Below are 24,291 nucleotides of genomic sequence, written 5' to 3'. Positions count from 1 at the left end.
TTTTCCTATTTGGAACCAGTCTGTTGTTCCATGTCCAGTTCTAACTGTTGCTTCCTGACCTGCATACAGGTTTCTCAAGAGGCAGGTCAGGTGGTCTGGTATTCCCATCTCTTTCAGAATTTCCCACAGTTGATTGTAATCCACACAGTCAAAGGCTTTGGCATAGTCAATAAAGCAGAAATAGATGTTTTTCTGGAACTCTCTTGCTTTTTCCATGATCCAGCGGATGTTGGCAATTTGATTTCTGGTTCCTCTGCCTTTTCTAAAACCAGCTTGAACATCTGGAAGTTCAGAGTTCACGTATTGCTGAAGCCTGGCTTGGAGAATTTTGAGCATTACTTTACTAGTGTGTGAGGTGAGTGCAATACAGAATCTTAAAATCTCCTGGAAAAGTGGACACGGTAATAGGAAAAAAGAAAAAAACCCACAAGAAGTCATCATATAGCAACAAATGAACTGACTCACAGCCAAAATCATTTCATTTATAATCCTGCTCTATTTCCCTCAGCAATTGCTTATCTTAAGGCAAACTCCAAAAGCCATATCATTACATCTATAAAAATTCAAATAAGGGAATTCCCTGGTGGCCCGGGGGTTAGGACTCCATGATTTCACTGCTGAGGGTGTGGGTTCAGTTCCTGGTCAGGGAGCTAAGATCCTGCAAGCCATGAGATAACACGTAAGTGTATGTAATAGGCTAGGACTTTTTTTTGTTTCTTTAATTATAGTATCTTTATCATGCTGCTGCTGCTGCTAAGTCACTTCAGTTGTGTCCGACTCCGTGCGACCCCAGAGACGGCAGCCTACCAGGCTTCTCTGTCCCTGGGATTCTCCAGGCAAGAAAACCGGAATGGATTGCCATTTCCTTCTCCAATGCAGCAGAGTGAAAATTGAAAGTAAAGTTGCTCAGTCATGTCCGACTCTTCACGATCCCTACTCTGTCCGTGGGATTTTTCAGGCAAGAGTACTGGAGTGGGGTGCCACTGCCTTCTCTAATCTTTATCATATGTAACTATAAACAGTTTCTCCGTATTATGCAGTACCAAACAGTATTCAAATTTTCCTGGGTATTTCATTTTTAATATTTATGTTATTTCTCTAGTTTTGGCTGTGACAGGCCTTAGTTTCAGCGTGCAGGCTGTTCATCACAGACTTTCCTTTAGTTGTGGTGCGAGGGCTCAGTAGATGCAGCGCCTGGGCTTACTTCCCCTGTGGCATGTGGGTTCTTAGTTTCCTCAAACCTAGGTTCCCTGTTTGGGAAGGTAGTCCTTTTCTTTTTTATTTTTTGAAAGAAGGCATATTTTAACTACTGGACCGCCAGGGAAGTCTCTAGTTTTTTTTTTGTTTTTTTTTTTTTTAATATTTATTTATTTGGCTTCACTGGGTCTTGTGGCATGTAGGATCTAGTTCCTTGACTAGGGATTGAACCTGAGGCTCAAGCAGGGAAGTCCTGCCAATGATGATTCTTGCCTGTACCATCAATATAGGTGATGGTTCTACCCTCCCGTTTCCTTTATTAGGTGGAATATGTTTTTTACAAATAAGAAAGTTATGAGAGTAGAAGTTCAGATAGAAAAAGATACAAAAATATCTTGTTTTATTTCTCCTTTCACAGTGTGATGATTCGGTCCTTTGCCTTTTTCCAAAATGAGGTTTTGAGGGTTTTTTTTCATAGTAGTAGTAATAATAAATGTAAAGGAGTTTTACAGATTTTTACTTTGTAGATACAGTTGACCCTTAAACTGCAGGAGTTATGCGTGTCAATCCCCTACACAATCACAGATTTGCGTATAACTTTTGATTCTCCCAAACATAATTACTAATAGTCTACTCTTGACCAGCATATATATTTTATTTTATATGTATTTTATACTTACAGGTAGAGAAAGGAAAATGCTCTTGAGAAAATCATAAAGAAAAGAAAATACATTTATAGTATTGTACCATATTTATGCATAGCCACCAGGCACATGAAAAGATGTTCAACATTGTTAATTAGAGAAATGCAAATCAAAACCACAGTGATATCACTTCACAGCTGTCAGATGGCTGTCATCAAAAATACCACAAATAACAAGGATGTGAAAAAAGAGAGAGAGCCCTCCTACTCTGTTAGCGGGAATGTAAATTGGTACAGCCGCTGTGAATAGGAATATGGAGGTTCCTTAAAAGAACTAAAACTAGAACTACCATCAGATCAGATCAGATCAGATCAGTCACTCAAACGTGTCCAACTCTTTGCGACCCCATGAATCGCAGCACGCCAGGCCTCCCTGTCCATCACCAACTCCCAGAGTTCACTCAGACTCACGTCCATCGAGTCAGTGATGACACCCAGCTATCTCATCCTCTGTCGTCCCCTTCTCCTCTTGCCCCCAATCCCTCCCAGCATCAGAATCTTTTCCGATGAGTCAACTCTTCCCATGAGGTGGCCAAAGTACTGGAGTTTCAGCTTTAGCATCATTCCTTCCAAAGAAATCCCAGGGCTGATCTCCTTCAGAATGGACTGGTTGGATCTCCTTGCAGTCCAAGGGACTCTCAAGAGTCTTCTCCAACACCACAGTTCAAAAGCATCAATTCTTCGGCGCTCAGCCTTCTTCACAGTCGAACTCTCACATCCATACATGACCACAGAAAAAACCATAGCCTTGACTAGACGAACCTTTGTTAGCAAAGTAATGTCTCTGCTTTTGAATATGCTATCTAGGTTGGTCATAACTTTCCTTCCCAGGAGTAAGCGTCTTTTAATTTCATGGCTGCAGTCACCATCTGCAGTGATTTTGGAGCCCCAAAAATAAAGTCTGACACTGTTTCCACTGTTTCCCCATCTATTTCCCATGAAGGGATGGGATCAGATGCCATGATCTTTGTTTTCTGAATGTTGAGCTTTAAGCCAACTTTTTCACTCTCCTCTTTCACTTTCATCAAGAGGCTTTTGAGTTCCTCTTCACTTTCTGCCATAAGGGTGGTGTCATCTGCATATCTGAGGTTATTGATATTTCTCCCAGCAATCTTGATTCCAGCTTGTGTTTCTTCCAGTTCAGCGTTTCTCATGATGTACTCTGCATATAAGTTAAATAAACAGGGTGACAATATACAGCCTTGACATACTCCTTTTCCTATTTGGAACCAGTCTGTTGTTCATGTCCAGTTCTAACTGTTGCTTCCTGACCTGCATACAAATTTCTCAAGAGGCAGATCAGGTGGTCTGGTATTCCCATCTCTTTCAGAATTTTCCACAGTTGATTGTGATCCACACAAGCAAAGGCTTAGGATTCAGTATTTCCACCCCTGGGTATTTATTTAAAAAAAAAAAAAACCCATTGATTTGAAAAGATACATGCACCCCAGTGTTCATAGCAGCATTATTTACAATAGCCAAGAAATATATGGGAGGAACCTATGATGATCAACAGATGAATGAATAAAGATGTGGGATATCTATCGATAAATGCATATATCTTTTATGTATTTATTATATATACTGTGTGCATATATTTAATGGAATAAAATACTACGCAGCCATCAAAGGAATGAAATTTTTCCATATGCAACGTGGGTGGACTTGGAGGGTATTATGCTTAGTGAAATAATTCAAAGAGAAAGACAAATACTGTATGATATCACTTTTATGTGGGATCTAAACAAAACAAACTGGTGACGATAACAAAAAGAAACACTCACGATGTAGAGAGCAACTCGTGGTTACTAGGGAGGAACAGGGCCTGACAGCAGTAGCACACGGGAGGTACCAACTACTGGGTGTGAGATAAGCTGCGGCATACGTTGTACAGAGTGTAGTCGATGTGTTACAGCTGTAAATCAAGTGGAAACTTTAAAAGTGGCGATCTCTATGTTGTACACCTGAAACTTACATAATGTTGTAAGTCAACTCTACCTTAATTAAAAATAAGATAACGTGAAAAAACTCCTATTTACACATATTCATGTGTTAATAATGAAGCAGCAATATGATTGGTCCATGGTAGCCTAGCTTATACGCTAATGAATGGTTGGTTATAAGAGTTTTTACTGACTTTCATGTTTTATTCATGGTTATCCTTAAATAAAGGGTGAGCATGTACAAATTAAAGCATAGGATTAAAAAATGGTAATAGATTTCTGGTTTAATTAATAAGATTTGCTGCAATGGATTTGAGATTTTTTGTCAAAATATGTTCAAATGAATTAAGCTTAATAAGAACTTTTTAGTTTGATATTGTTTTATTGTCATCATGACCAGTTTTACCTCATTAACGTTTTTATTTATGGCTGCATTGGCTAACAGAGATGTATTCCTTCATGTGATCATTTATTCAGAAAACATTTTATCATGACATCCTATTTAAGTAGTTACTTTGCTTATGTTGTGGTTGCTAGTTTTTGTTGCGGATCATTCCAGTTCAAGAATGGGAACTATTTATAAAGACATGGCAACTCCTAACATTGAAAATGTCTGAATTGCCCTTTTTTGTAGCAGGTATTATGACTAAAGGGCTTATTCTGTTTTCTTCATTTCATTTTCTTTTTTAAATTTATTTGTAATTGGAGGATAATTGGTTTACAATATTGTGTTCATTTCTGCCATACATCAACGTGGATCAGCCAGCTTCTGTCTGACTTTTTAAATTTTTTCATTTCTCAAAAAATGTTTCTGTATGGCACCAATTCTTCTTCCACTGTTTGTGTTTGCTCTAGTTTCAGTGCCCATATCATATAAGTCTCCATCTTATAAAAGAAGTCAAAAGCAGTCTTGAGTAATCAGAACCCTTCTGCTGGATTGTCTAAGGTCATTTTGTTTTCTGGCACTGGTGCATCATATTCCTCTAGCACGGGTTCAGAAGCACTCATCTCCATCAAGTTGTCTTCTGTTCATTCCTCTGGTATGGGGTCAGTTAGCTCTTGAATTTCTCCAAGATCCATATCGTGAAACCCTTCACCTTCTTACCTGCTCCCCTCCCCCGGCCACCATACATACAGTCTCTCTCATGATTTTCTTGACTGCCTTTGTTTTAAATCCTATGAAGTCATCTGGACACATTTTTCTCCAGTAGGAATTTATTGTTTCAGACTTTATAGCTTTCACAGCTTTTTCTATAACAAGAGCATCTTAAGTAGTATAATCCTTCCTGACTTCTGTGGTGATTTCTTGATCAGAATTCTCGTCCATCGTAGCACTGATAATCTTTCCATAGAGTGCTGTATGTCATGGGCCTTACAAGAACTGTAAAAGGCAGTCCCTTACTTGCAAGATACTGATTTCAGAGACAAAGCAGCAACGGAACCAATTCAGAAAAATGGTTCTTCTTGTCTAGGCCTTCTTGTATAACCAAAGACTGGTGTTTATATTTTCCCAGGGGTTAGCAGCTTTGTAATCGGGAGTCCTGATTATCAACCAGACTGCATTTGTACAACATGGTCAGAGGGTTTGGCATAGTCGATAAAGCAGAGGTAGATGTTTTTCTGGAACTCTTTTGTTTTTTCTGTGATCCAACAGATGTTGGCAATTTGATTTTTGGTTCCTCTACCTTTTCTAAATCCAGCTTGAACATCAAGAAGTTCTCATTTCATGTACCGTTGAAGCCTGGCTTGGAGAATTTTGAGCATTACTTTGCTAGTGTGTGAGCTAAGTGCAATTGTGCAGTAGTTTGAACATTCTCTGGCATTAACTTTCTTTGGGATTGGCATGAAAATTGACCTTTTCCAGTCCTGTGGCCGCTGCTGAATTTTCTAAATTTGCTGGCATATTGAGTACAGCACTTTCACAGTATCATCTTTTAGGATTTGAAATAGCTCAACTGGAATTCCATCACTTCTGCTAGCTTTGTTCATACTGATGCTGCCTAAGGCCCACTTGGCTTTGCATTCCAGGATGTCTGGCTCTAGGTGAGTGATCACACCATCGTGATTATCTGGGTCATGAAGATCTTTTCTGTCCAATTCTTCTGTGTTTTCTTGCCATCTCTTAATATCTTCTGCTTCTGTTAGGTCCATACCATTTATGTCCTTTATTGTGCCCATCTTTGCTGAAATGTTCCCTTGGTATCTCTAATTTTCTTGAGAGATCTCTAGTCTCTCCCATTCTGTTGTTTTCCTCTGTTGCTTTGCATTGATTGCTGAGGAAGGCTTTCTTATCTGTCCTTGCTGTTCTTTGGAACTCTGCATTCAGTTGCGTATATCTTTCCTCTCCTCCTTTGCCTTTTGCTTCTCTTTTCTCAGCTATTTGTAAGGCCTCGTCAGACAACCATTTTGCCTTTTTGCATTTCTTTTTCTTGGAGATGGTCTTGATCACTGCCTCCTATACAATATCACGAACCTCCGTCCATAGTTCTTCAGGTACTCCGTCTATCAGATCTAATCCCTTGAATCTATTTGTCACTTCCACTGTATAATCGTAAGGGATTTTATTTAGGTCATACGTAAATGGTCTAGTGGTTTTCCCTACTTTCTTCGATTTAAGTCTGAGTTTGGCAATAAGGAGTTCATGATCTGAGCCACAGTCAGCTCCCGGTCTTGTTTTTGCTGACTGTATAGAGCTTCTCCATCTTCTCCTGCAAAGAATATAATCAGTATGATTTTGGTATTGACCATCTGGTGATGTCCCTGTGTAGAATCTTCTCTTGTGTTGTTGGAAGAGGGTGTTTGTGATGACCAGTGCGTTCTCTTGGCAAAGCTCTGTTAGCCTTTGCCCTGCTTCATTTTATACTCCAAGGCCAAACTTGCCTGCATCCCTTGACTTCCTACTTTTGTATTCCAGTCCCCTATGATGAAAAGGACATATTTTTTTGGTGGGTGGTAGAATTAGCCTATCCTTTTCTGCCTTAAATCCTGGTGCTCACTTCTCCTCTTTACTAATAAATGTTCTTTGTAGTATTGCTATATGATATTCTTAAATATATAGTAAGAATGTACATATTTTTACTGTTGATATTCTTACTTGTAAGAGTAGGTAAGAATATGTATTAGATATTTTTATTAAGATATCTGTCTTAAGATATTCTGAATATGGCATTCTTTTTCTGGAATGTAAATTATGGTCTGAAGGCTCAGCAGTAGAGAAAATTTATTGATCATGTCCACGACTACCTAATGCTTATTATGAGGATGCAGCATGATTTATTTAGTCTCTCTTTATTATTAGTCACTGAGAGACTAATAATCCAGGTTGATTATTCTTTGTTACTATGAAACAGTCTATACCAAATAGCTTTGTTATTACAAAAGATTGCTCTTATTATTAAATTAAAGTGATTTGTTATGTGACCAAGGTAATTCTCTGGTATTAGAATTACCCACTATCTTTGTCACCGGATTCCTCTGATTCAAATAAAATCAGTCTCTAACATACTTTCTAAATTGATGGAGTAGTTTCTACTAACTTTAATTTGGCTATTATCTTCACTCAGACTGGGTTGGGATCCTTGGAAATTCCTCACTATAACTTTGTAATTCCAATTTGGGCATGAGATGAGACCTCTTTGGATCACTTGGTCTTTGCTAACAAGTTGGTCCTTTCTCTAAAGGGATCATGTGGTGGCAGCTTTTGGATTGAATGAAGCTGGATGTAAACACATCTTCTATTTACATAGAAAGAATATGGGACTTTCTCCCAGCATGACTTGCCTCCTGAGTAGTTTCTAGGCCATTAAGCTTTGTATGCACACCTCTTTGGGATCAAAGTCTTAGCTCCATCCACTGACTACTCTGAGTTCTCCTGTTTCCTAGACTGGATCCTGAAACTCCTGGTGTAGATTGACATTCCTGTTAGCGTGGTGAGGAGCAAAAACAGCAATATGGGGTGTGGGTATGTGTGTACATCTCCCTGGGGCTTTCCAGGTAGACTGAGAGGAAGGATTGTCGGCGGCTGTGATACTGATGTGGTGTGTTTGGGCCTTGTCGTCTGGGCTGATGCCTCCGTTGTCTTTGTTCTTTGCAGGTACAAGCAGTAAGTCCAGTACATTCTCAGCAGTAGACTTCCTTCTGGACCTGCCTATGAAGTCAGAGCCACGTGTACCATCCTGATCCTGGTAAGCATGTTTGGCTTTTTCTTCCTTATTCACTTCTATCTTTGTCCTTTGGATGACTCTGGTTGTAAACCCAGGCCACTGGCAGATGAAAACCTTTCTTGTGTCTTTATGTTTCTCAACATTTTGTCACTTTTTGCTGATTAGCATTGACCGCTGTGTCTATGTTCTGCTTTGTCTGCTGGGTAGGGAGAACATCTTTTTCCAAAGATGTGGGCTCAGAAAGTTCCCCCTAGGATATTCAGTCATGTATTTAATATAAACTTTCCTTTTATGTTTATAATCTCGTGAACTATTCCAGTTAATCTGTTGGGAATTTTACATTCACTGTTGAATAACAGTTGAAGCCATTCAGTAGTTGTAGGCTACACAAGAATCTGTTGCAGGAAGGGAGACCCTTTCCATGGCCTAAGAGTGGGCTCTTGTCTGACACTCAGAAATGAATTGTCTGAGGAGACACATGTGCAGGAGACTTTATTGGGAAGGGGCGCCCTGACTGAGAGCAGGAGGGCGAGGAAACCCAGGGGGACTGCTCTGCCACGTGGCTCACAGTCTCAGGTGTTCTGGTGATGGGGTTAGCTTCTGGTGTGGCTCCTGCCAGTCATCTCACCTGGCCCATAGCCTGACTCGGGGGCCTTCCTGGTGACACGAACATCTCTCAGCTGAGGTGGGTTCCAGTGAGAAGGTCTTTGGAGGGTTGGTCATCTCCTCCCTCTTTTGCCCTTCCCTGAGTCTCCCAGTTAGTTTTCGGGTTAGTTTTGTCCTGCAGTACATGTTCTTTTTTGAGACTTCCTTTTGTGAGACAACTCAGGCAAGCGCGCCTGGCCAGGGCGGGTGGATTTGGTCAACAGTTCCCTAGCAAAAACTGTTTTGTAAATAATTATTCAGAGATGTTGCTCTGAAGTTAAATAACATACGACTTTTTCAGATTTGGGGAGTTTGATGGTTGAAATCCAGTGCCGCTTTGAACTTTTTTAATAACCCCAGTTTTCTAATCATTAAGGAAAGAGCCCTGAATCTACTGCATTGTCTTTTTTTGGTAATTGGAGGGTGATTACTTTACAGTGTCAGGATGGTTTCTGCTGTACAACAAAGTGAGTCAGCCATACGAATACATACATCCCCCCACCCCCCAAGTCATCATGGAGCACCGAGCTGAGCTCTCTGTGGTGTGTCACAGGTTCCCACTAGCTCTCTGTTTTATACACGTAGTGTATTGATGTCAAATGTAATCTCCCAATTCATCCGATCTCTCCCCTTCCCCTCCCCTCATGTCCATTCGTCCATTCTCTGTGTCTGCATCTCTTATTTGTGCCCTGGCAGTAGGAGAAGGCAATGGCACCCCACTCCAGTCCTCTTGCCTGGAAAATCCCATGGATGGAGGAGCCTGGTGGGATGCAGTCCATGGGGTCGCTGAGAGTCGGACACGACTGAGGGACTTCACTTTCACTTTTCACTTTCATGCATTGGAGAAGGAAATGGCAACCCACTCCAGTGTTCTTGCCTGGAGAATCCCAGGGACGGGGGAGCCTGGTGGGCTGCCGTCTATGGGGTTGCACGGAGTCGGACACGACTGAAGCGACTTAGCAGCAGCAGCAGCAGTAGGTTCACCTGTACCATTTTCTAGATTCCACATACTTACGATGATTGTCTTTCTCCTTCTGACTTCACTCAGCAGACTGTAGGTCCACCTACATCTCTACAGGTGACCCAGTTTTGTTCCTTTTTATGGCTGAGTACTCTATTGTGTGCGTATTTTCCTTCTCCAATACACATAACACCTTTATCCATTCATCTGTTGATGGACATCTATAGGTTGTTTCCATGTCCTGAATATTGTAAATAGTGCTTCAATGAACATTATCTTACACACACACACATATATATATATATATATATATCTCTTTTTGAATTAAGGTTTTTTCCAGAGCATATGCCCAGGATTGCTTGGTCATAATGGTAGTTCTATTTTTAATTTTTCAAGGAACCTCCATACTGTTCTCCATAGTGACTATATCAATTTACACTCCCACTAACAGTGCAGGAGGGTTCCCTTTTCATCACATTCTCTCCAGCACTTAATGCTTGAGGATTTCTTGATGAAGGCCTTTGTGATTGATGTGAGGTGATACCTCATTGTAGTTTTGATTTTCATTTCACTAATAATTAGTGATGTGGAGTATTTTTCCATGTGCCTCTTGGCCATCTGTATGTTTTCTTTCAAGAAATGTCTATTTAGTTCTTCTGCCCATTTGTTTGACTTTTGATATTGAGCTGCATGAGCTGTTTATATGTTTTGGTTTGTTTTAACTTTTTATGTCTTCATGTGAGGCCCCAGTTGCAGCACATGGAGTCTTCATTGCATCGTGCTGGATCTTTTGATGTGGCACGTGGGCTTAGTGCTTGTGGCACTGGGCTTAGTTGCTCTGCAGCATGTGGGGTCTTAGTTCCCCGACTGAGGATTGAACCCACGTCCCCTCCATTTCAAGGCAGATTCTTAACCACTGGCCCATCAGGGAAGTCCCTATTTGTGTATTTTGGAGACTAGTCCTTCGCTGCTTTGTTTGCAAGTATTTTATCCCATTCTGAGGGATATCTTTTCTTGTTTGTGGTTTCCTTTACTGTGGAAAAGCTTGTAAATTTAATTAGATCCCATTTATTTATTTTTGTTTTTATTTTCATTACTGTGTGAGGTGCTTCAAAAAAGGTCTTGCTGTGATTTATGTCAAAGAGTGTTTTCCCTAAGTTTTCCTCTAAGAGTCTTTTAGAAGCTAGTATTACATTTTAGATCTTTAATCCATTTTAAGTTTATTTTTGAGTATCGTGTTAGGTAGTGTTTTTCTTGTTTTTTTTTTTTAAAAGGTAGTGTTTTAATTTCATTCTGTCCAGTTTTCCCGGCCCTACTTATAGAAGAGACTTCTTTTCTCCGGTATGTGTTCTTGCCTCCCTTGTCATAGACTAGATGGCCCATAGACGTGTGGGTTTGTCACTGGGCTTTCTGTCATGTACCATCCATCTGTATTTTTTTTGTTCCAGTGCCGTGGTGTCTTGGTTACTATAGCTTTGTAGTACAGTCTGAGGGCGGGGAGCCTGATCCTTACAGCTCCGTTTTTCTTTGTAGTTTGCTGTAGCTCTTGGGAGTCTTCTTGCTTTCCATACAAATGGTAAATTTTTTTGTTCTAATTTTGTGAAAAATGCTGGTGGTCATGTGATAGGGATTGCATTGAATCTGTGGATTGCTTTGTGTACTTTAGTAATTTTCACAATATTGACTCTTCCCATCCAAGAACTTGATATCTCTCTCCATCTCTTTGTGTCATCTTTGATTTCTTTCATCAGTATGTTATAGATTTCTGAGTACAGGTCTTTTACCTCCTTAGGTATGTTTATCCCTAGGTATTTTATTCTTTTTCTTCCTATGGTAAATGAGGTTATTTCCTTAATTTCTCTTTCTGCTCTTTTGTTGTTAGTGCATAGGAATGCAAGAGCTTTCTGTGCATTACTTTTGTATCCTGCAACTTTAAGATTCATTGATGAGCTCTAGTAGTTTTCTGGTTTCATCTGTAGGGTTTTCTGTGTCTAGTACATCGTTTGCAAACAGTGACACTTTTACTTCCTCTTTTCCAATTAGTATTTCTTTGCTTTTTCTTTTTTTGAGTGCTGTGTCTAGGACTTCCAAGTCTGTGCTGAGTAGTAGTGGTGAGCGTGGACATCATTACCTTGTGCCTACTCTTAGCAGAAGTGCTTTCGGCTTTTCACCATTGAAAATGATGTTTGCTGTGGGTTTGCTTTATACAGCCTTTATTATGTTGAGGTAGATTCCTTTTGTGCTTATTTTCTGGAAAAGTTTTTTTTTAAACCATGACTGGGTGTTGAATTTTGTTAGAATCTTTTTCTGCATCTACTGAGATGATCATCTGATTTTTAATTTATTAATATAGTGTATACATTGATTGATTTGTGTATATTCTTTAATTGCATCCCAGTTTTTCCTTGCATCCCTGGGATAAATCCCACTCAGTCAAGCTGTATGATCCTTTTAATGTGTTGTTGGATTCTGTTTGCTCATATTTTGTTGAAGATTTTTGCATTTATGTTCATCAGTGACATTGGTCTATAATTTTTTATATGTGGTATTCTTTTCTGGTTTTGGTGTCAGAGTGATGACTTTCATAGGACAAGTATGGGCATATTCCCCTCTCTGCAGTTTTTGTTAAGAGTTTGATAGAATTTACCTGTGAAGCCACCTGATCCTGGACTTTGTTGGAAGATTTTTAATTATACCTTCTATTGAATTACATGTTGTTTGATCTGTTCATATTCTCTAATTCTTTCTGATTCAATCTTGGAAAGTTATACCTTTCCAAGAATTCGTCCATTTCTTCATGCTGTCCATTTTATCCTCATAGAGTTGCTTGCAGTAGTTTTTATGATCCTTTGTATTCCTACAGTGTCAGTTTTAATTTCTCTTTTTTCATGTCAAATTTTATTGATTTGAGTCCTCTTCCCCCCACCACCTCTTTTTTGGTAAATCTGGCTAAAGGTTTATCAATTTTATTTATCTTCTCAGACAATCAACTTTTAGTTTTATTGATCTTTGCTGTTGTTTTCTTTGTTGCTATTTCTCACATTTCTGCCTTGGTCTTTATGATTTCTTTTTCTAATTTTAAAAATTTTTGTCTGTACTGGGTCTTTGTTGCTGCATGAACTTTTTCCCTAGTTGTGGCAAGCAGAGGCTGCTCTCTAGTTGCAGTGTGTGGGCTCCTCATTGCTGTGCTTTCTTCTGTTGGAGCGTGAGCTCTGGGCATGCAGGCTTCAGTAGTTGCAGCACGTGGGCTCAGTAGTTGCGGCTTCTGGGCTCCTGAGCGTACAGGCTCAGCAGCTGTGGAACACAGGCTTTGTTGCTCTGCAGCATGTGGGGTCTTCCCGTGTCTTTTGAATTGGCAAGCAGGTTCTTTACCACTGAGCCACCTGGGAAGCCCCCAAAATTTCTTTTTTTATACTAACTTGAGGGGGACTGTTCTTTCTCTAGTCACTTTAGGTGTAAGGTTTGGCAGTTTTGAGATATTTCTTCTTGTTTCTTGAAGCTAGGTTGAATCACTGAGACAGCATTACCACTTATTAAAAAGGCAGACGGAACTTCCCTGGTGGCACAGTGGGTAAGAACCCACCTGCCAGTGCACGGGATGTAAGTTCAGTCTCTGCTTCAGGAAGATCCCACACGCTGTTAGAGCCACTAAGCCCATGCACAGCAACAAGAGAAGCCCCTGCAATGAGAAGCCCGTGCAGAGCAGCTAGAGAGTGGTCCCCGCTCTCTGCAGCTAGGGAAAGCCCGTACACAACAACCAAGACCCACACAAGCAAAAGTAGAAAATTAATTAAAAAATACATTCAGTTAGTAGCTAAAAGACTGTTGTTATTTAGTCACTAAGTCGTGTCTGACTCGTTTGTGACCTCATGGACTGTAGCCCACCAAGCTTCTCTGTCCGTGGGATTTCCCAGGCAAGAAAGCCATTTCCTTCTCCAGGGGATCTTCCCAACCTAGGGATCGAGCTCACATCTTCTGTATCTCCTGCACTATGGGCAGAGTCTATACATGCAGGCAGAGTTTTAATTCACTGCTTAAATCACTGTTTTATTTATTTAATTCAGTGTTTTATTCACTGCTGTGAGAACCACAGTGCCCAGAGGACCCCGAGCCAACACAGGCACATCAGCGTGGAACCAATGAAGGTCCAGGAGAGGGGCATTTCTGTGTGTACCATCGTGTTGGGACAGGACTTCCAGCATCCTCCTAGTGGCGATCTGTTTCCTACTCAGAGGTTCCAGAACACTGGGTCTGTTCCAAGGTGACCCAGACTGAGAAGGAGACGTGAGCAAGAAAAACCATTGTGCCTGCTTCACAGGGACAGATCTGAAGCGCTAGGCTGCTCCACCTCGGAGTCCGATGGCGGCGGCGACATTGAGGGACCCGCATCAGGTAACCCTCGTCCTCTGGGCCCTCACCCCAGCAGACACTGAAGCCCAGAGTGTGGGGCACCTGCTCACATACCTGCAGCCTTGGGATCCAGGATGTTGAGGTGGTCATAGGTCGGGCCCTGTATCTGACAGACAGTGATGGCGTGTGGGAGAGGGTGATGGGCAGAGGGCGCCACAAGTATAGCGGCTTGGAGGTTGGACTGAGCTGGGAGCATTCAGGAAACCTGTTTCTTTAGGGAACAGTGAATTAAAATTAAATGGCACCTGGATCGGCAGGCTCAGGGGTTATTTCTTCATTCTGAAATCCCTGGGGACTATTGGAGAATTTCAGCAAAGGAGAAATGTGAAGTTTCCCAGGAGGTCTTTAGATGAAAAACAAGCTTAAGAGGGTTGATAACAGTGAAGTACAGGGAGACTGAGTCCTGTGGCTGAGGACTGAGTCTCCCAGGGTTTAGGCAGCTGGAGGGCTCTCTGCTCCGGGGTGAGCAGAGCAGAGCCCATGAAGCTCCACCCTGGTCGCCCGCCTCCACTTCGTCTACCTCATCGTTCCCACAACAGCTGAAGCACCTTTGGAACCTTCACAGTAAGGCAGGGTTCCCAGGGCTCACTGATGGCAGCCCTATCCATGTGGTGTCAGGGCCCTGGAGAAGCATCAGGACAAGGCTGGAGGTTACTATATGGAAGTGTTCCTCATTCCAGAGATCAGTAAACTGAAGTGGTCTCGGGCATACCTACCAGTATGTCCAAGATGCTTGAAGGTGAAGCCGGCCTGGCAGTATTCAGGGAAATGTCAGTCTCCTTCTGATGAGAACAGAGCAGGGAGGTAGGACTCAGACCTGGAATATGGGTGTTGATTTTGGAGGTGGTAGGAATAAGGGGAGATTTGGACCATAAGATGGAGGTGACCTTTCCTTACCCTGCCCAGCATGTTCCATTTTAGGTGGGAGGGTGAGAGGAGGCTGCCACACTAGTTCAGGTGGGATGTGTGTAAGACACAATTGTGGAGGTGAAGTTGTTGGATCTTTGTTCACTTACTGAATTATGTCCGACTCTTTGCAACCCCGTGACTGCAGCACACAATGTTTCCCTGTCCTTCACTGTCTCCTGGAGCTTGCTCAAACTCATGTCCATGGAGTTGGTGATGCTGTCCAACCATCTCCTCTCTGTCACCCTCTTCTGTTGCCTTTCCCAGCCTCGGGGTCTTTTCTAATGAGTTGACTCTTCACAGAAGAGGCCAAAGTGTTGGAGCTTCAGCTTCAGCATCAGTCCTTCCATTGAATATTCAGGGCTGATTTCCTGATTCCTTCAAACCAGGGATGGACTGGTTTGATCTCCTTGCAGTCCAAGCGACTCGCGAGTCTTCTCCAACACCAAAGTTTGAAAGTATCAATTCTTTGGCACTCAGCCTTCTTTATGGTCCAGTTCTCAAATGACTACTGGAAAAACCATAGCTTTAGCTCTGTCTGTTGGCAAACTGATGTCTCTCCTTTTACATATACTGCCTAGGTTTTACATATACTGCCTAGGTTTTTCATAGTTTTTCATAGCTTTTCTTCAAAGGAGGAAGCAAGCATCTTTTGATTTCATGCCTGCAGTCACTGTCTGCATTGATTTTGAAGCCTAAGAAAACAAAATCTCTGTTTCCATTGTTTTCCAATCTATTTGCCATAAAGTGATGGGACCAGATGCTATGATCTTTGTTTCTTGAATGTTGAGTTTTAAGCCAGCTTTTTCACTCTCCTCTTTCATTTTCATCAAGAGGCTCTTCAGTTCCTCTTTGCTTTTTGCCGTCAGGATGGTATCATCTGTATATCTGAGGTTATTGATATTTCTCCTGGCAAGCTTGATTCCAGGTTGTGCTTCATCCAGCCCAACACTTCACATGATGTATTCTGTATATAAGTTAAATAAGCAGGGTGACAATATACAGCCTTGACTCCTTCCCCAGTTTTTTTTGTTGTTGTTGTTGTTTTTTAATTTCATTTGGCTGCATCTGGTCTTTGCTGTTGTAGTGAATCGGCTCAGGCTTAGTTACTCCAAGGCATGTCAGCATATGGGATCTTAGTTCCCTGACCAGGGGTCAAACTGCATCCTTTGCATTGCAAGGCAGATTCTTAACCTCTGGATTACCAGGGAAGTCCCCCTTTCCCAGTTTTGAAGCAGTCTGTTGTTCCATGTCCGGTTTAAACTGTTCCTTCTTGACCTGAATACAGATTTCTCCGGAGGCAGGTAAGGTGGTCTGGTATTCCCATCTCTTGAAGAATTTTCCAGTTTGTTGTGATTCACACAAAGGTGTTAGCGTAGTCCATGAAGCAGAAGTAGATTTTTTTTTTTTTTAATTCCCTTGCCTTTTTTATGATCCAACAGATGTTGGCAATTTGATCTCTGGTTCCCCTGCCTTTTCTAAATCCAACTTGTACATCTGGAAACTCTCAGTTCACATACTGCACTGAGTGCAAATTGTACAGTATTCGAATGTTCTTTGGAAGTACCTTTCTTTGGTATTGGAATGAAAACTGACCTTTTCCAGTCCTGTGGCCACTGCTGAGTTTTCCAAACAAATTTACTGGAATATTGAGTGCAGCACTTTCACAGCATCATTTTTAGGATTTGAAACAGCCCAGCTGGAATGCCATCACCCCCACTAGCTTTGTTCGTAGTGATGCTTCTCTCAAAGGTCCACTTGACTTTGCCTTCCAGGATGTCTGGCTCGAGGTGAATGATCACACCATCGTGGTTATCTGGGTCATTAAGATCTTTCTTACATAGTCCTTCTGTGTATTCTTGCCACGTCTTAGTCTCTTCTGCTTTTGTTTGATCCATAGCATTTTCTGTCCTTTATTGTGCCCATCCTTGCATGAATTGTTCCCTTGGTATATCTAATTTTGGTGAAGAGTTCTCTCTAGTCTTCCCCATTCTGTTGTTTTCCTCTGTTTCATTGAAGGTTTTCTTATCTCTCCTTGCTGTTTCTCTGGAGTTCTGCATTCAGTAGGGTAAATCTTTCTTTTCTCCTTTGTCTTTTGCTTGTTTTCTCAGCTATTTATTTGTAAGGCCTCTTCACATATGACTCCTAAGGTTTTTGTCTTTACAGCTGAACATGGGGGTCTCCATTCACAGGGCTGGAGCAGTCAGTGAAGGGAGTGGGAACAATTTCCAGTGAGGATAGCGGGAGTTTTGTTTTGGGCCATGTTTAAGAGCCTGATGTGTTTCAGAAAATATAGAATGGAGGTATCCAGTTAGTTGGAGGTTATAAAAATGTAGAAATCTGAAACAGTTCAGCATTAGAGCCACATAGGTGGTGACCACTGGGTGGAAGGAGCTCAGTGTCACATTTAGGAAAGGGAATTCTCACCCTTGGTAATGTTACTCTCAGGTCAGAAAGAACAGGTCATTCTGCATCTCTTTCTGGGGCACCTGGTTGGAGGAGATGGCATTTGTGGGAGGAAGGGACAGTCTAACAAGTGGCCAAGACTCCCAAGGGAAGAGTGGACTGTGGTGAATGCAGAGGCCCAGGAATAATTGGGGCAAAGGGACCCTGAGACTGGAGCTGCTCTTGTTCAGCATTTTCTTGACTCACAAGAACTTTGTGGTGATCTTTCATGGAGCCTGATGTATTTCACTCACACTGCTTGATGAGTTTAGAGGTGAATGGGAACATTTGTGTCCATGTAATGAGAAGAATTACATTCCCTGAAGTTTTTAAGTTGAAGTGTTAACCCCCAGGACCTCAGAATGGGACTGTATCTGGAGGTGGGATTTTTAAAGAGGTAATTAAGTTAAAGTGAGGTTATTAGTACGAACCACTAGTGTCTTTGTAGTAAGAGGAAGTTAGGACTCGGGTATGGGAAGACTGTGGGAACTCACATGGAAAGTACCAGTGAATTTTAATCCTTAATAAGCCAAAGATTGAGACTGCAAATGCTTCAGTAATGGTAGTAGGAAAGAGAAGGGCTCTGATAGTCGGGTGCATCAGTGCATGCGTGCTCGGCTGTGTCTGGCTCATTGCAGCCCCATCCACTGTAGACACAAGGTTCCTTTATCCTTGGGCTTTCCCAGGCAGTATTTACAGTTGGTCGTCATTCCCTTCTCCAGGGGATCTTACCAGACCAGGGATCAAACCCATGTCTCCTGCATTGGCGGGCAGGTTCTTTACCATTGAGCCACCAGGGAACCCCAAAGGGGAAAGTGCAAACAAATTGGGAAGAGGGCTATGGTATATTTTAAGATCCATGCATGGTTCTGGGTGCCTGAGACTGAAGCACAGATCAGAGGCAGACAAGGCAGGGGGCCTGGATTTTAGGCTGCCTCAGATGGTTGGACTTCCCTGGCTCAGACGGTAAAAGCATCTGCCTACAATGAGGGAGACCTGGGTTCGATCCCTGAATTGGGGAGATCCCCTGGAGAAGGAAATGGCAACCCACTCCAGTATTCTTGTCTGGAAAATCCCATGGACAGAGAAGCCTGGTAGGCTACAGTCTGTGGGGTCACAAAGAGTCAGACACGACTGAGTGACTTCACTTTCAGGTGGTTGGGTCTTGCACAGGGCTGTAGCAGTAGGGGGTTCTCTTTATCGAGGCCTCTTAAGCTGTGTGATGAGTCAGAGAGACAGTTGGGACAGCTGTGCCTGCAGATGAGAGATGTGCACGTGGAGAGGTAGTGGGAGCTGATGATTCCACATCCTCAGCATTGGACTGACAAGTGCAGGTTGAGCCCATGTGATTGTACCTGGGAGGTGCCCTCTGGGTTCCCCAAGGATGGGGCCTGGCTGGCAGGGGTTAGACACCCCCAGCGAGGCCTTGCACTTGGATGGTAGCTATTGGCCCACCTGCCTTTTACAGCTGAGGACTGGATACAGTGATTCATGGGACCTGAAGAGAGAGTGCTATTAGTGGCACCAGGTCCTGGGCAAACGCGGTCATTTGTAAGAGTCACAAGGCCTGGGGTGGTCCACTACATGGGGCTGAGCTTTGAATGTGGCTTGGGTGAACAGAAGAAAGTTGTGATGACTGAGAGTGCAGCCCAGAAGTGGAGAGGGCCACGTGTGTCTGAGAGCAGACATGTTCTGAATGCAGAGTCTGAGGCAAGGACCTGCCCCTAAGTAATGAGGTCTCCAGAGAAAGATCTGGAGCTGCTGCAGCTCAGGAAGTCATGAGAAGTCCCTGGGAGTATTTGAATCCTGTTTGAATTGTCAAAGTATACTCTGGATGTTTTTTGCCAGGTTGTGGTGTAAGCCTAAAATTAAAGATTAAAGCCAGTGTTATTTAAGTGCTGTATTGTGAAACCATGAGGACTTCAAATGGCCTGAGTGCTGGTTCTTCTCACTCTGCTCCTACACATAAGGTCTCCTAATCCAACAGTCTTCTTTCTCACAGGGATTAAATGGACTTTCTGCTCATCCCTTCTCAGGTGGTTTCAGTTCCCTGCCTGCCCCTGGAGGATCATTGTTCACTCTTTCCATTCATGTAGCTCCACTCTGGCTCTGTGAGTGTGTGGTCTCCTCATCTCCCAGACTGAGTAGATGATTAATACGTTGCTGTTGATCTCATCTGACCAACATTAGGTCTCCTGTGTTTGGTCATCTCTATAACCATAGGACATGATCCCATCCTCCCCCCTGGGGTAAAGTAGGAGATGATTGAACTACCATAATTTATAGGGACACCAGAGAGGCACTTAAGCTGTGGGGTGGTCAGATGGTGGCCTGGGACATGTGGCTGTGGTGTCTAGAGATGTGAGGGATGTACCATATTAAGAAGGATGTGCATTTGCAGAAGGAGTAAGTCTCAGGGCCCCAGTGGGAGACGTACATGATTTGCCCACAAGTTAGGGACATTGCCTGGCAGCTGTGCCATGTCTTTTTGCCTGTGTGCCTCCTCTTGGTGACTTCTGGCCCCAGTGATCAGTGGGGCCATTTGCAGACAGTGGGTCTGGTTTCATCTCCCGAGTTGGAGAGAGGGTGGGCATAGGTCGATGTGTCAGTGATGGGTTGTGGTCTTTGGGAGAGTTTGTGATTTCATCTTTCCCCCATCATGGCAGGGCAGTGTGACCTTTGAAGATGTGGTTGTGTACTTCTCCTGGGAGGAGTGGGGTCTCCTGGATGAGAATCAGAGATGCCTGTACCACGATGTGATGCTGGAGAACTTTGCGCTTGTGACCTCACTGGGTAAGGCCCTCACACCTACCCCAGTACCTTGTACTCAGCTCTGCTCACTTCAGACACAGGTGCTGCCTCCTTTCCCCAGTTGCCTGGCTGGTAGGCACTAGGGTCAACAGGGCTGGGCTAAGCTACCTCTTCATGAGCCTGCCACCTCTAATTGTGCTGCCAAAAAATCCAACCAGTGTCCCAGGCTGCTGTTCATGAAACTCTCACATAGCGCTGAAATGTCACTCAGCCAAGGCTCTCATGAAGGGTGTTGGCAGAGCACTTGAACTGGATGTTTCTTTCTTTTCTGCACCTCTCCCCTTTACATTCTTTATCTTATGAGGCCTTCCTAATTCTTAAGACTTTCAGAGCCTCAATACTGCACATCAACCTCATATTGAGAACAATCCAATGGGCTGTGCTGAGTCTCACACAGAATTGTGTAGAGGCTGCCCCCTCCACCACAGACGACAGGCATCTCACCCGCACGTCTGTGCTTTCAGGTTGTTGGTATGGAATGGAGGAGGCAGTGGCATTTTCTGTGGAGAGTGTTCCTGTAGAACAAACATCACGGGGCAAGACTGTAGTTCCATGCCCATCCATTGAGAAGACCCAGCCCTGTGAGGGGTGTGTCAGGGCCAGGAGAGATGATCTACAGCTGCCTGAGCACCAAGGCCTGCATCCTGAGCAAAACTCACAGCCCGGTGAGGAGTATGAGAAGCAACCAAGGTTCAGCCCTGGCCTCCACCCAGAGCCCAGCAATGAGAAGCCATCCAGAAGGGACACAGACAAGGCATGTGTGAGAAGTTACAGATTTCACATATCAGCAAAGCCCTTCACTTGTGAGGAAGTGGGCAAGGATTTCCTGGCTATGCTGAACCTCCTCCAGCATCAGGCCACACTCAAAGGGACAAAGCCACAGAGCAGCTTTCAGTGTGCAGAGCCCTTTCTTGGTGGAAAAAGTCAGTACAAGTGCAGTGAGTATGAGAAACTGTTTAGCTGTGAATACACACTTTTTCAGAATCAGCAGATTCTCACTAGAAAAAACTATCAGGACTGTGATGACTGTGAGAAACCTTTTAACCAAAGTTCCCTCCTTATCAATTGCCAGAGACCTGATAACACAGGAGCAAGGCCTTATGAGTGCAGCGAATGTGGGAAGTCCTTTAGCCAAAGCTACAGACTCATTCAACACCACAGAAGTCACACTGCAGCACGGCCTTATAAGTGCAATGAATGTGGGAAAGCCTTTAGCTACAAACTAAGACTTGTGCAGCACCTACAGATTCACAGTAAAGTGAGGCCTTATGAGTGTGGTGAGTGTGGGAAATCCTTCAGCTACAGCTCTACTCTCATTAAACACCAGAGAGTTCACACTGGAGCCAGGCCTTATAAGTGTGGTGAGTGCGGGAATTCCTTTAGCCAAAGCTCCAATCTTATTCAACACCAGAAGATCCACAGTGGGGCAAGGCCTTATAAATGCACTGAATGTGGAAAATCTTTCAGTTACAAATGCAAACTTGTGCAGCACCTGCGCATTCACACTGGAGAGAGGCCTTATGAGTGTGGGGAATGTGGGAAATCCTTTAGCCACAGTTCCACCCTCAATCAACACCAGAGAATTCACACTGGAGCCAGACCTTACAAGTGTGATGAATGTGAGAAATCCTTCAGCCAAAAGTCCAATCTCATTCAGCACCGGAGAGTTCACACAGGAGAAAAGCCTTATGAATGTGGGGAATGTGGGAAATCCTTTAGTCAAAGCTCCCACATCATTCAACACAGAAAACTGCACACCAGATAACCTCACGAATGCAATGACTGTGAGAACACCAGTCACAGCCAGTGTCTGTATTCAACTAGAAAATTATGCAGCACATTTGGGGAAACCATCTTAAAGGTCTAAGCCCAACAGGGAACATGGTTTCTTGGTGAAGGGGCCATCTCCTAGAAGTTGAGCATTATACAGCTGAACATACACAGCAGAAACATTCCCTTTGCGTTTGTAGGTTGGTGGGAAGCTTTTAGGAGCCTTTCTGCATATTTCACTGCTGGCTCTGTTTCCTCAGTTACATCCCTTCTGGTTTCTGTAGCAGAAGCCTCACCCCTACCAGCCAGTAGTTTCCAGGTTCCAACACTTTTTATCAGTCCTGGCAGTTTGATCAGGGGAGGGAGATGTCTCATCTCTGTCCCATTCTCTACAGAACAGTATGAATAATTTTCAGGGGTACTTCATATTCCTTCCCCTCTGACAAATTAGGGCTCAATCCAATTTTAGCAAAGTGTGGGTAACATTGACAGCAATAGGCTTACCATCTTCCCCTAGAGGTCCAGCTTGCATAGCTGCCAAAAGTCTCCTGGGAAAGAGAGAGGGCTTTTAGTAAAGGGCCCTAATTTATGGCTTGGATGCAAGGAATATGGGGACCCAGAGGTCACCTGTAAGAAGCACCTCTGGTGCTTCTGTGAGAAGCATAGAAATCAGTTCCCTTTTCCCCAGTATTACACATAATGCTGAGCACTGTTGTGGAGAAGCTCCAGGTACTGCAGAAATCATGTGCCTTCAGGTCTCGAGCTGGGTTTTCTGGTGTTACTGAACGATTTCAAGGGTGAAGCCAGAAACTTGACACAGAAATGCTGGGTGTGGTTGTGTGCACTGGAGGAGGCTGTGGCAATGAAAGGACGTGCCTGCTGTAAAGGCACCTCCACAAATGTCCCAGTGACTGGTGTGTTAGATGCGTGAGTACACTCCGCTTATGTATTCTTCCTTCAGTTGCGGTCATTGTCAGAGCAAATAAAGCTTTGCTTATTCTCATCACCTCTGGCCTTTTCACCTTAAGCATCATGCTGCACAGACAATGACAGACGGGGATGAAGCTGGAGCCCAGGGATATAGCTTTTGTGACCAGTTTCCTGCTGACTCAAAAACAGTCTTTACCAGTATATTTTTTTCCTTGATGGAGGGCCTGCCAGGGAAAGGCAGGTTTCTAAAGCTCTGGTTATGGGGAAAAAAAAAAAAGACTAGGAAAATTTCTACATAAAACAAATTTCTACAAAGTTTTATTGAAATATAATTGATTAAAATTGTACAATATGATACTGTTTACTTGTACACCCATAAAACTATTAAAAAACATATCTACAACAAATAGTTTGCTTGTTCCCTTTCATTTTTTTTTTTTAGCCACACTGCATAGCTTCTGGGATATCTCAAGTCAACCAGAGGTTGATCTGGGGCTGTGGCAGTGAAGCCCAGGTTTCTAGCCTCTAGGCTACCAGGAAACTCACTTGTACCCTTTTAAAAACTCTCCCTTCTGCCCTTTATAGTCGCTGTTGATTTTACTCTTTCACAGTAAATTAGCTTGTTTTATAAAATTTTATATAGTTGGAATCATTAAACTGTTTACTTTTTAATGGATATTGTGCTTTCTTCCGTGTGCAGTTCACAGTGCTGCTTATGTAAGGACCTTCATTTCTCAGCAGAGTGTTCCTCTATAGAGGCACCGTTTGTTTACCCACTTAATTGCACATTGGCTTGTTCCCAGTTTTGGCTGTTACAAATAAAGCCTTATGTTATAACCGCTGGAAAGGAGTGGGTGACGGGAGCTTCAGCTTTCTGAAGCTTTCACTCTGCCTTCATCTAGCTCACTAGGCCCACTATAATAGTGGATTGTAACACCTAACATCTCGGGACCACTCTAAGATAAAGAATCTTCATTGCTCCAGGTAACTTACACACAAAATACAGTACTGAGGTATCCCAAGCTGCTTGCAAAACACATCTTTAGAAGCTTCTATGTTTCATAAGTTTCATCCATCATTCCAGTAGAATTTACCACATTCTAGATGTGGTTCGTTTGGTCTCTCTGAAGCTGTTTAAACATACTGACTGCACCCAGGCCCCGTGCTTGTAAGCTGGGTGTTCTGAAACATACTGGCTGCACCCAGGCCCCGTGCTTGTAAGCTGGCTGTTCTGGAAGTTGCTGATGGTTTGTCCGTTTTGCTCTCCCCCACTCAGCATAGCCTGGAAAACATTCAAGTGCTTGTATGTGCCCCAGTGTAAGAAACCCTTCCTTCCAGTCTCCTGCACCCTAATACACCCTTGAGCTCTGTAAACCTACTCAGGACAAGTGAAAACCATGAAACCCT

General features: G+C 43.1%; 3 protein-coding genes across 4 annotated transcripts in view; all 3 read left to right on the top strand.

Moving 5' to 3' along the window:
• Window positions 1–8,022, top strand: part of LOC133229746 (zinc finger protein 850-like) — an 87,836-nt gene extending 79,814 nt beyond the window's left edge. For both annotated transcript variants that reach the window (XM_061386462.1, XM_061386461.1), the window contains exon 5: window positions 7,937–8,022. In XM_061386462.1, coding sequence (XP_061242446.1) covers window positions 7,937–8,022 — 86 coding nt within the window. The remainder of the gene's footprint in view (window positions 1–7,936) is intronic.
• Window positions 1–24,291, top strand: part of LOC133229775 (uncharacterized) — a 425,664-nt gene that overhangs the window by 20,006 nt on the left and 381,367 nt on the right. The window lies entirely within an intron of this gene.
• Window positions 13,914–23,291, top strand: LOC133229768 (zinc finger protein 501-like). Its single transcript, XM_061386508.1, has 3 exons — window positions 13,914–14,004; window positions 20,040–20,166; window positions 20,649–23,291. Exons 1-3 carry the CDS (start codon window positions 13,972–13,974, stop codon window positions 21,947–21,949), a joined length of 1,461 nt encoding a protein of 486 aa, XP_061242492.1. The 5' UTR covers window positions 13,914–13,971; the 3' UTR covers window positions 21,950–23,291.

The sequence above is a fragment of the Bos javanicus genome, chromosome 18 (genome assembly GCF_032452875.1).
Source record: "Bos javanicus breed banteng chromosome 18, ARS-OSU_banteng_1.0, whole genome shotgun sequence".
Taxonomy (NCBI): domain Eukaryota; kingdom Metazoa; phylum Chordata; class Mammalia; order Artiodactyla; family Bovidae; genus Bos; species Bos javanicus.
This window is presented reverse-complemented; position numbering and strand designations above follow the sequence as displayed.

Bases quoted from the DNA above. Each gene is read 5' to 3' on its own strand.
- LOC133229768 (XM_061386508.1), top strand. From the start codon at position 13,972: ATGGCGGCGGCGACATTGAGGGACCCGCATCAG. The intron at 14,005-20,039 runs GTAACCCTCGTC...CCATCATGGCAG, and splicing joins CATTGAGGGACCCGCATCAG to GGCAGTGTGACCTTTGAAGA. The intron at 20,167-20,648 runs GTAAGGCCCTCA...CTGTGCTTTCAG, and splicing joins TGCGCTTGTGACCTCACTGG to GTTGTTGGTATGGAATGGAG.